At 35.5% G+C, this 13,006-nt stretch overlaps 1 protein-coding gene across 1 annotated transcript; it reads right to left on the bottom strand.

The window, feature by feature from the left end:
• Nucleotides 1-3,928: 3,928 nt before the first annotated feature.
• LOC107551012 (UDP-N-acetylglucosamine/UDP-glucose/GDP-mannose transporter-like) lies at nt 3,929-12,781 on the bottom strand. The gene is made up of 12 exons (XM_016232490.1): nt 12,747-12,781; nt 11,882-11,915; nt 11,710-11,796; nt 11,433-11,500; nt 11,268-11,339; nt 11,099-11,167; nt 10,748-10,850; nt 9,796-9,888; nt 6,099-6,166; nt 5,270-5,348; nt 5,110-5,192; nt 3,929-5,014 (listed from the first exon to the last, which is right to left on the bottom strand). The coding sequence occupies exons 1-12, from the start codon at nt 12,779-12,781 to the stop codon at nt 4,906-4,908; spliced, it is 900 nt and encodes a 299-aa protein (XP_016087976.1). The 3' UTR covers nt 3,929-4,905.
• Between the last annotated feature and the right edge of the window lie 225 nt (nt 12,782-13,006).

The raw sequence follows: 13,006 nt of genomic DNA, 5'->3' as shown, positions 1-13,006 counted from the left end.
AAAATATTTAACAATATTACTGCTTTTGCTGTATTTTGTATTTTCATCTTGCTTCTGTATAATGCATATTAAAGTTCATAAGTGCAGCGCTGCTTTGTTTACAGCGGAAACTGCATCTCATTCAGCTCGTCTGCTGTTTCTGTTTCATGCAGATATTTTTATGTATAGTTTCACAAAACTGAAGTCAAACCATTCTGTTTTTGTTTCAAATTTCGAAATTATACAATGTAATTTAGATTAAAAACTGCTCATGTTGCATGTATGCAGCATCGTTGTTTGGATCATGATTAAAATGCAGTGGTTGCCTCTCATTTTAAACAGAAAAAGCACAGACAAAGCCTTATTTTGTTTATATAAAGAGATTTACTTTATTTGTGTTAATTATTTATTTGATTTGGGGTTTGTTTTAAAATGTCAATTTAGTTTTGTTATTTACATTTACATTAAAATGTAGTTATTTAGCAGACGCTTTTATCCAAAGCCACTTACAAATGAGGATAACAGAAGCAATCAAAACCAACAAAAGAGCAATAATATACAAGTGCTATAGTAGTATATTATTATAGTGTTATATTTCAATTTCACAAAGAAGCATGCAGCATTTTGTCCAAGCAATAATAAAAGGACACATTTCATTTATAATTTGTCTTAAATCTCATTTTGTTAAAAAAAAAAGAAAAAAAATGTGAATAGAATCGTGAGTTGAGTGAATCGTTACATCCCTAATTTTGGATCAAATAACTGCAGGCTTGGTGTGCATGGGATAAAACTATTTTTTGGTTAAAAAAAATATATATATATTTTTTTTTTTCTTTCTTTTTCCTCCCAATTCTGAGTTTATATTTCACAGTTCATACTTTTTTCTCAAAATTCTAAGAATTGTGAGATATAAACGTTTTTTTCAGTGTACATCTCGCAATTCTGACCGTTTTACTCTATATAACACATTCAAATTGGGCGCCCTAACCTGATTGCTAATTATTCAGGGCTGAATGTTAAGAAGTACATCATCGTTGTAATATTTAAAATAAAAAATGAAGTTAATTTTATTAAAAGATTGCACTGACCGCTTAAGTGCGTTATTTGCTGCAATTTGTAATGTTTCTCTTACCTCCGCCATAGTTGTTCTAGGTTCTGTGAAGCCAGCGATTACGAGTAGAGCTACACTAGTCTGTGGTGAATACTACAAAATAAAAGTCATGCCACAACCCAAACACTGCGCAAAGGTGACAAGCATAACTGGAATATTTGAAGAGTTTATTTGCAAAAACAGATAATTCCGTTTATTGTGATTTGTTGTGTTAGTTAGCTGTATTTTTTATTATTTTTCACTTAATCAAAATAACTGCAGTTTGATTGAGTTTATTGGAATGCACAATGAAAAAACATGATTTTTGAAAATGATTTAAAAAACGGAGTTATCTGTTTTTGCAAATTAACTTTTCATTTGGAAAACGTAAGAGTATTTCAAAATTAGCCTTCCCTCACTTTACTATAAGGTTTAAAAACAATACATTGGAAATCAGAAGTGTCCATTTACTAAAGGAAGACATTTTATGATTGTTATTGAAACATTACCAAAATGCAACAATTGCAAATCTTTGAAAATCTACCTGTTAGAGCTGTGTTCCACTTGAGACTCACTATGACAGTTTCATATTAAACAATGCAGTCAGAAATGTTTCCATCATTAAAAGGTTTTACCCACATAGAAATGATTCTACGTTAGAAAAATTAAATAAAATATCGGTTTAAAATCATGTAAACTCAAATAAGAAACAATGGCTTATGTTTTATTTTACATTGAGCAGTCACAACATGGGTGCTTGCTTGGACATCCCATTAGCAGCCAATTACAATGGTATGTTTTGTTAACCTAAACCCTGGATGAGATGGCTTTAAGTTACAAACCACATATTAACAACCAACCCTAGAGAAAGTAGTACAGAATTTATTGCCATAGAAGCGATGGGCAAAGGGAAAAATTCAAAAGGAGATTTTATTTTGGTTAGCATCAGAAAATGAAATAAAATACATATTCTTTGAGCTGAGGTATTTTAAATGTTATACACTTTCCATTTCTCACCGATACAATCACTGAGAATTTGCAGATATGAATTTGATAAAGAAAAGCTTCTTTAAGTGAAATCAATAAAAACATGAAAAAAAATAAAGTAAAACAAATACAAGTTGAACACATAAGATACTTCTGCAGCAACACGTCATCATCAGTGCTGAAAAATAAAGCACACAAATGGACATCATCCGCGAAATTTGAATCTCTAAGCAATGGACAAAGTGTTCCAAAAAGTGGCATACATGAATGAAAACAGACATTCATTCAGTAACCACAGATTGCATCAGATTTTCCAGATGTACAAGTATAGCACAAGAAATAACTGAGAAATGTGTTATTTTCAGATTAGCATTCTGCATTTGTAAAAAATACATCTGACATAAATGTACAGTCATCATGGCCAAACGTTTTGGCGGTGACATAAATTTAGTGTTTTGCAAAGTCTGCTGCTTCAGTATTTGTAGATAATTTTCCCACATATTTCTATGGTATACTGAAAAACAATAATAAGCATATCATAAGTTTTAAAGGCTTTTATTGGCAAAATAAAATAATTCTTGTTCTTCATAACCTCTGCAGTTCGCTCTGGCATGCTGGATATTAGCTTCTGAGCCAAATCCTGACTGATGGTGATCCATTCTTGCCTTATCAGTTAAAACATGAAAAAAAATAAAGTAAAACAAATACAAGTTGAACACATAAGATACTTCTGCAGCAACACGTCATCATCAGTGCTGAAAAATAAAGCACACAAATGGACATCATCCGCGAAATTTGAATCTCTAAGCAATGGACAAAGTGTTCCAAAAAGTGGCATACATGAATGAAAACAGACATTCATTCAGTAACCACAGATTGCATCAGATTTTCCAGATGTACAAGTATAGCACAAGAAATAACTGAGAAATGTGTTATTTTCAGATTAGCATTTTGCATTTGTAAAAAATACATCTGACATAAATGTACAGTCATCATGGCCAAACGTTTTGGCGGTGACATAAATTTAGTGTTTTGCAAAGTCTGCTGCTTCAGTATTTGTAGATAATTTTTCCACATATTTCTATGGTATACTGAAAAACAATAATAAGCATATCATAAGTTTTAAAGGCTTTTATTGGCAAAATAAAATAATTCTTGTTCTTCATAACCTCTGCAGTTCGCTCTGGCATGCTGGATATTAGCTTCTGAGCCAAATCCTGACTGATGGTGATCCATTCTTGCCTTATCAGTTCTCGGAGTTGATCACAATTTGTGGGCTTCTGCTTGTTCACGAGCCTTTTGAGGACTGACCACAGGTTCTCTATGGGATTGAGATCCATGAGAAAATGCATGGATCATCACCAAATTGCTCATGGATCGTTGGAAGAAGTCGCTCTTGCAGGACGTTTTGATGCCATTCTTTATTCATGGCAGTGTTTTGGGGCAGAATTATGAGAGAGCCCACTCCCTTGGTTGAAAAGCAACCCCACACATGGATGGTCTCAGGATGCTTCACTGTTGGCACAACACAGGACTCATGGTAGCGTTCACCTTTTCTTCTCCGAACAATCGATTTTCCAGATGTCCCAAACAGGAGCTTCATCAGGGAAAATAACTTTGCAGCAGTTTTCTGCTGTCCAATCCTTGTACTTCCTGCAGAATTTCAGTCTGTCCTTGACGTTTTCCTTGGAGAGAAGTGGCTTCTTTGCTGCCTTTCTTGACACCAGGCCGTTGTCCAAATTTCAGGGGGGGCCGGTGCCACCCCTGGCCACCATGTAGACACGCCCCCGTACACAATAATCTAGAAACAATGTGAATGAACACCACAACAGCTTAAGCAGCAAACTTAGCAAAACACAAAATTTATGTCACTGCCAAAACTTTTGGCCACGACTGTAGGAGACATTCTCATTTCAAATCAAAATACTGAAATGTTTGTGCATATTGTATTACAAACTAATATCCATTTTAAATCACTGCCAATTGAAAACTGTTAAACAGTTAAAGTGCAATTGCTACACCATTTTTCCTTCACCACGATTCCATCAGTACAAAACAGTTTGTGCATCCCAATCCCAAATACAAAAGCAGTTGTAAGAATTTGTCCAGTTGAACACTGTGTAACACTGAGAATGCTTAACACAAAATATTGTTCTTTAAAGCTTGTTACCAAAAGACTCAAATAAAACATCTACTTAACATGGACCTTATTTTACACACTCGAACACTAACTTTCCATTTATCATTCAGGGTTTGAAGGAAGATTCCTGTAAAACTCAAGTTGTTTAACAGGGTACCAGAACTGTCACAAGTCTATTTAAACAATGTAGGCCTAAGTAAACTCCCTTTTTATAGCTAGAATAAACCTTTCCCAACAATAAAACCCAATTCACAATCCTAGCAATAAAAAACAACTCTCATAAAAATAAATAGCCTTACTGACTAAAACCCATCTTTAAAAGTACTCTTCAAAAGACAATACAACAGGTGTTTCAACACCAATGACAGTCCTCATTCCCAATTTGTGGCAAGTGTCCAACATTACAGGACACAAACCATCAGTTTGTAACACAGACACCACTTCTTAACAGAAGTGAAAATTAACAGGCAAATATTTACTCTGGAATGACATTCCAGTATGTTTGAAACTGAATCTTTCATTTGAAATGATGTCCTGCCAGCATCTGCTGTACCTTTTACAGTCAATATCTTCTTCATATAATAATACAAAATTAAATAATAATAATAATTAAAAAAACACGTCTTAGGAGTGACTTCTTACTCTTGCAACAAATACAAGAACTCATAGATACAGCCTTGTGCATTATAAACGAACATCAAACCACTGGTCATACAGACACTTTCCCTTTGACCTCTAGTTTGTTGGCATGCTCGCTCTGTTTGGTGGTCTGCTCCTCTGTGAAGGTAATGTAGGAATACACCAGACTGCCAGCAATGCTGAGAAGACAAGTACAGGCAATCAGATCATTAGCGTCACTCGCAACCCATGCATGCCATCTGTTTTTTTCTTCTGGGAAAAGCTCACTTCTTACCTGATGTTCAGACCAATGAAGTTAGTCCATGAGAAAATGTAATCGCCTCCAAACACCATTCCAATATACGTCACTAATATATTCTGCAGAAATACAAAAGTCGTCAACAAAAAGCAGGACAAACTGTATCTTTGTATATTTAAGAAAAAAACATTCTTACTTTTAGGCAGCCGACGATGGTAGTAGTTAGCGCAGAGTTATACTGAGTGCAAAGTACAGTGGAGTACATTAAAACGAACCTGTAAATGTACCAACAGAAGATGTACTGTTAAGGAAATCTCTGAAATCATTAATCTACACTATTAAAAAACTGAAGTTGGCAGAACTTTAAACAAACAAATACAGTAGCAACATTTTAGCATTTATGGATTAAGCTTAAACATACATAAAAAAAACATTTTATTCACTTATATAATGTTAATATAGCAACCTACTGAAGTACTTGGGTTCTACATTTAAAACGTTAAGTTTATCACACTTAGCTTTTCTATTCCAAGCTGAGGTAAATACTATTATATAGAAAGTGTGTGGAATTTAGCATTAACAAATTAACAATCTTCTACTGTAGCATTTTTGTGTTTTTTTACCATTAAAATTATGTTCTTTTTTGTGTGTGTGTGTGTGTGTGTAAAGGTGCGGCCACACAGGAAACTATTCATTAAATATTAACATTAGCTTGTTGTGTATTCACTAGCCAATCAATTAAAATATATGATCAGGAGCTCAAAGTACTTCTGAAATAAAATAAACAATTCCCTCAGCACTTAAATATGATCTTGCATCTGTACAGACCACAGGCACTGGCTGCAGTCGTCTGCTAGTGTTTGCATTTCTATGATTGATGGAGTTTTTATAGTGGTTGAGCTTTTATGACAAGTGAATTACAAACAAAACTAAATAAACACATGAATGCCACTAAACGTATTTAAATAGCATTAACTTAGACAGCCCTAGTATGGACCAAATACAAAGTTTCTATTTTAACTTACCCCATAATACAAGAGAGAATGAATTGACCTAGAAAAAGCAAATCTGACCAGCCTTCATATTCAAAAGCCTAGGGGCAAAAAAAGATATTTAGTGATGCATGGAAGGACACACTTAATGGAAATAATTACCTAGAGATCCTTCAATAACACAATCAGAGTAATTACTTAACCATTAAATTTCACAGTTATGAAGCTGTTTGTAAGGGAATTTGTAGGTCAAGCTCTTATAAATGCTAAAAAGTCACATAACACAAAGAGGACTTTCCAAATTTTTTTCATAGGTTGAAACTGCAGAGAATTACTCGCATGGCGAGTAAAAAAAACAACAACAAATCCACTCAACCAGTCTAAAAAGAGGTGAAGAGCTCACCTAAAAGGAATATACCTAACTCTGTAAGCTACTACACTCACTCTGCTAGTTATGCTGACCGGTATAATGGTGGCTTTGTGCAAGAAACACACTGCCTCCTGTCCTCTCTCCTTCCTGAGGCAGCGCCTGCCAAATAAACTGGGCCTCCCTGTGAACACACTGAGCTAAATATAATGAGGCATTCATGGAGCAGGACCCTGTCATCCTAACCTCCCAAACAACTAAGCCTTGTGCAAATGCTGCTTTCTCAAAAAGACCAGGATGCAGCACACTTTTTGACTAAGAAAATGCAGTTATTTTTTTCATGGGAAAAGCGTTCAGGCAGGAACAGACATGCTGAAATTTATGTCATTCAGCTTGCTATGATTTCAAGAGAATTTATGACAAGCGTGCAGTCGTTCCAATCGGCTAATGGTGTGTGTTATCTGGCAATGTGAGCTCACAAGTCACTGCAGCTGAGCAGATGGTGTGTTCGTGGTTGCCAGATCATCGGTCGGTATGAGGTCTTGTTGAGAGACGGACTCTTAGGAGTGACTAGAGTCTTGGGGTTATTTAAGGTCTGGCATGTAAACACAATATATTATATATAACGGAGCATTACCAAACTATATGCTGTATGTGTGCAACTGCTTTTACTATTATTCAAGAAACACATTTTTATTAATGAGCCAATATCCATCGCTAGAAAAAACTATATAAAAAATTATATAAGGTTTAAAAATAAATATATAAGATGTTATATACAAACGATTAGTGGTCGACCGATATATCGGCCGATATTTGGCATTTTTCAAATATCGGCATTGGCCGATGCGTGCGTGGCGGGACTTTTATTTTGACAGCGCCTGCGCACACAGTGCACACTCTTGTTTGCGGTCGTTGTTAACAGTTCTGTCTATGGACAGAAGTCTGTCTAATAATCAGATAGAACTGTTAAACAAAGGAATTAAAATGTATACAAAAAAGTATTATAACGATTGCTTTTATATTATTAGTAATTGAAAGGCAAACATTATAATACATTCTTGTTTGCCGTCAGAATTCAGCAAATACGCATTTACATCATTTAAACAAATCATTGAATGACTAATGAACATCTAATTTCAAAAACCTTGCAAACTTAGTCGGATCCAGCTGTGAGATCTTATGAAGTGTGCATTTGTATCCTGCATGATCGTGTGTTCTCTGCGTGATGGTCGGTCCGTGAGAATTGAATACGGACAAGGAGGAGAGTTCAGCTTCACTGAGACGCGCGATCGACAAACTTTAAACTCGTGATTTCAAATTATGCTGCACTTCATGCTTTTGCCCAATGTCATATTCATGTCATTTTCACTGTGTGCTGTATGTAAAATTCGTTTATTTGTAAAAATGTGATTCCCAATGCACACAAACTTCCCTGAACACTGGGTGATCTGTTGGTAACAGGGTTTACTTACTTTTTAATTATATTTTTATTAAATATTTGTTTATTTGTGAAAAATACTTTGTTATTTAGTAAGCTACTACACTCACTCTGCTAGTTATGCTGACCGGTATAATGGTGGCTTTGTGCAAGAAACACACTGCCTCCTGTCCTCTCTCCTTCCTGAGGCAGCGCCTGCCAAATAAACTGGGCCTCCCTGTGAACACACTGAGCTAAATATAATGAGGCATTCATGGAGCAGGACCCTGTCATCCTAACCTCCCAAACAACTAAGCCTTGTGCAAATGCTGCTTTCTCAAAAAGACCAGGATGCAGCACACTTTTTGACTAAGAAAATGCAGTTATTTTTTTCATGGGAAAAGCGTTCAGGCAGGAACAGACATGCTGAAATTTATGTCATTCAGCTTGCTATGATTTCAAGAGAATTTATGACAAGCGTGCAGTCGTTCCAATCGGCTAATGGTGTGTGTTATCTGGCAATGTGAGCTCACAAGTCACTGCAGCTGAGCAGATGGTGTGTTCGTGGTTGCCAGATCATCGGTCGGTATGAGGTCTTGTTGAGAGACGGACTCTTAGGAGTGACTAGAGTCTTGGGGTTATTTAAGGTCTGGCATGTAAACACAATATATTATATATAACGGAGCATTACCAAACTATATGCTGTATGTGTGCAACTGCTTTTACTATTATTCAAGAAACACATTTTTATTAATGAGCCAATATCCATCGCTAGAAAAAACTATATAAAAAATTATATAAGGTTTAAAAATAAATATATAAGATGTTATATACAAACGATTAGTGGTCGACCGATATATCGGCCGATATTTGGCATTTTTCAAATATCGGCATTGGCCGATGCGTGCGTGGCGGGACTTTTATTTTGACAGCGCCTGCGCACACAGTGCACACTCTTGTTTGCGGTCGTTGTTAACAGTTCTGTCTATGGACAGAAGTCTGTCTAATAATCAGATAGAACTGTTAAACAAAGGAATTAAAATGTATACAAAAAAGTATTATAACGATTGCTTTTATATTATTAGTAATTGAAAGGCAAACATTATAATACATTCTTGTTTGCCGTCAGAATTCAGCAAATACGCATTTACATCATTTAAACAAATCATTGAATGACTAATGAACATCTAATTTCAAAAACCTTGCAAACTTAGTCGGATCCAGCTGTGAGATCTTATGAAGTGTGCATTTGTATCCTGCATGATCGTGTGTTCTCTGCGTGATGGTCGGTCCGTGAGAATTGAATACGGACAAGGAGGAGAGTTCAGCTTCACTGAGACGCGCGATCGACAAACTTTAAACTCGTGATTTCAAATTATGCTGCACTTCATGCTTTTGCCCAATGTCATATTCATGTCATTTTCACTGTGTGCTGTATGTAAAATTCGTTTATTTGTAAAAATGTGATTCCCAATGCACACAAACTTCCCTGAACACTGGGTGATCTGTTGGTAACAGGGTTTACTTACTTTTTAATTATATTTTTATTAAATATTTGTTTATTTGTGAAAAATACTTTGTTATTTAAAGTATAAACATGTTTATTTTACACATTTATTTTTAAAAATCCATTTTCAAATGATTTTAAATTTCTTAAATATTAAATAAAATGATATCTGCTTTATATCGGCCACCCTGCTTTCCAAGATATCAGCATCGGGTGTCAAAAAAACCAATATCGGTCGACCACTATAAAAGATCAATCCAAAGCCAATCTCAATCATTAGAGAACACTATATTTCAATTATAATGTTTAAAATAAAGTAGTGAAAACAATATAAAAAAATGTTATACTTATAAAAATTATAAATATTTATATGCATTCTGAGAAAACAAATGTACAAAAAAAAAAATACAATAAAATTAATAATAAAAAAACTTACCTTATCCATATCTCCTGTGACATGTGCTAATAGCAGTGTTGGAAGAATCATAAATAAAGCATTGTAATAGAGCAGGCCATACTTTCCCAGCTCCTATTAGACAAAAAGAAAGAAAAAAGGAGACAATAAAGCCATGTCATGATTTCCTCTTCTCTCGCACCCTCTACACTGGCTGCTCTTTTTCTAACAGAGAAACAGATGGTATCCAAACATCTGAAGTAAGCCAAGGGGCTTTCTTCAGGAAGTGAGCATAGGCTTTAACAGTCTGTAAAATGTTGACATTGTCAGTGATTTAGATAAATCTGTACACAGTCTACATTCTTCAATGAAAACTGTAGCAGTTACAAAACTACTCTCTCTGGAGGCCTCAAATAGAACAGTGGGGTAATGCAATAAACACCGCTCATGTTGCCAGCACTCTCGGTTTCGTCAAATACAAGCACAGGCATATCTTCTAAATATATTGAAACTGAACCGGTGCTTGAAATGTTAGAACATGCATATGTGAACAACTTTTGCTCAGACTGGTTGCAGTAAAAATGAAGATGTGAAAGCACTCAAAACAAAACCAATTACGTAAACCATCAGTACGCAAATATAGGAGTAGGATAGCAAGATAAATAGACTTAAATAGATACAAATGTCTCCTTTGTCAAATTATCAACAACAAATTAAGCCAGCATGGACAGGTTTGCAAGAAAAACCCTCACCCTCATGAACAAAACGATGCAAAGTGAAATTTATGTAGTGAATTATTTCATGACATTTTCATTAAACAAACAACATAATTAGGAATTCACAAAACTTAGTGATCCATGGGGAGTTGCTTCATTTTTGTGCAAGCATAGGAAAGCAGTATATCTCAATTAATGACTACTGAGAACAGCTGCTGCTTAAGGGAGCATTCAAGGCATTTGAGTAATCTCTATCATGAATGTGTTTCTTTCCTTACCTTAGAGTCAAGTTTCTGTTTCACAAAAGCTCCATTGGCAGCAGTTAAGACATCGTTCATTAAAATGAACACGTACCCTTGCAGGTCAAAAGCCAAGTCAGCACTGCACAAGAAATATAAGGGAACTCATCAAACACTGTAAAAAACATATGTGATTAAATGTTTGCTTTTCTTCATACTTTATGAGTAAGATAGTGATCTATAATTAACTTCTATGTTGCAACACACTCTTATAAACAATAAATTTCCTCTATAAAGCAGTAAATAAGTGGCATGTTCTTCAAGCAAGATAAGGCTGAATTTTATTGCATTTTGAATTCTATCAAACAATGAGCCACTGAAAACTTTTACCTTGCAGCTAAAAAGGCCCCTAGAATCATAGTAAATACTGTCAGCTGAACTGGCCGGGAGAATTTCTTCCTGTAATGAGGGACATAACCAGTGACATTTTTATCATACTATTAATTAATTAGATATAAGCTATCAGAGACACTGTAGTAATTGGAGAACTTTCACTTACTTTAACAAGAAACCCTCTGCCAGCATTGTGAAGAGAATAGAAAACCTCCTCAATACTGTAAACATTGGCAGGCTGAAGGAAGGAAAACCACATAATTAGATACAAATTCATAAAATACAAAACAGGCAGATGTAATATTTAAAGCTGTTATGTACTGGATCATACTTCAGTCTTTTTGTCCCAAAGAGTCCTGTTATTTGATTTCCAACATATAGAAGAGGTAGCGGAAATGTCTGTAATTACAAGGTAGGTATTGAAAAAGCATAACAAGAAAGTTGTAAGCAACACTTACAAAGCTGCATTGTTTTGCAGGCCCATGTGGGTATCTTTTCCCATGTCAACAAAAAAAGACTTGCACATGTATTCTTTGGGGAAAGAACAGGTGAGAACACGTGAGAACAAGTGACAACACGCACAAGTTTAAAGGGCCAGCATTCCTCACCTTTCTAGGTATGCTTTCATCAAATTCTGGGAAGGTGATCACCCGGAGGGCCTTTCCCACCCGTAACACAACAACTGTTGCCAGCATCTGCAAAGTAAAGTCATGACATGTACATGCCGCTCTGCTCTGTAACATAATGTGTAAAACTTTTCTCAGACAAAAGAAAACCGACCTGACCAATGCCAACACATATCGAAGAGGGGAACCTGTTTGGGAAATAATGTTTTTAGCAAAGACTGAAAGCACAGCCTTTTGTTTACATGCTTCTTCCATTATAATTACATTTGAAAGCTATCTTAAAATAAACCATCATATGCAATGTAGTGTTGATTGTGAGATTTTTCATTATTATTCTAAATCAATGACTCACCTTAGTCCATACAAAACGCATTTATTTTACAATTACACTATTTACATGCACATTTTAAGGCTTCTTGCATTTAAAAGAAAAAAAAACAAAGGCAAATTCTGGATAATCATCATTTTAAATAGTTTAAACCAGGTAGTAGCTCACTATGTTTATTAACCAATAAGCCCAAAAAAAAAAAAACATGGTTACTACAATAAAACCATGGTTAATTTTCCTAAGGGATAACATAGCAAATCCAGTGAAATGAAATACAATAGAATCTCCCTGAAAGTTTCTTTATTCATTCATTCATTCATTCATTCTGTTGTGGAGAACCTGCAGTGATCCCTGTGGTTGTCCCAGCGTGCACGGGTGCTTTTTTTGTCCTGGAGGACAAGGGTGCTCCCTGGATGGAAGATGAGATGGGTGCTCCCTCAAGGCATGGGTGCAATAAACTAAAGAGTTTGTAAGTGATGGGAACAAACCCTAACCGTTTCGTTGGATCACAGCTGAATGCAATACAAAAAAGTTAATGATTGTTCATACATCGTATGATTTCCCACGATTCTGTGCAGGCGATTCGGATAATGAAAAAATTAACATGGCGTAATGATGAAGTTATTGAAAGAATAAAATTATTTCAGAAATGTCCATTTTTTTCAGCTTAACGAAAAACAAGTAGGCCTACTGTAGAACATCAATGGCAGCTGCATTGGGAGCCATAGCTTCCTTACAAGTTACCTTCACACAAAAATGCTGTCTGAAATATTAGCGCCAATTGAATTAGATCAGGGGTGCCCAAACTCAGTCCTGGAGGGCCGGTGTCCTGCAGAGTTTAGATCCAACTTGCCTCAACACACCTGCCACGAAGTTTCTAGTATGTCTAAGAGCTTGATTAGTTGGTTCAGGTGTGTTTAATTGGGGTTGGAGCAAAACTCTGCAGGACAC

This window comes from Sinocyclocheilus grahami, unplaced genomic scaffold (assembly GCF_001515645.1).
Source record: "Sinocyclocheilus grahami isolate Dianchi unplaced genomic scaffold, SAMN03320097.WGS_v1.1 scaffold412.1, whole genome shotgun sequence".
Taxonomy (NCBI): Eukaryota; Metazoa; Chordata; class Actinopteri; order Cypriniformes; family Cyprinidae; genus Sinocyclocheilus; species Sinocyclocheilus grahami.
The sequence above is the reverse complement of the archived record's forward strand: the minus strand, read 5'-3'. Positions and strand labels throughout refer to the sequence as shown.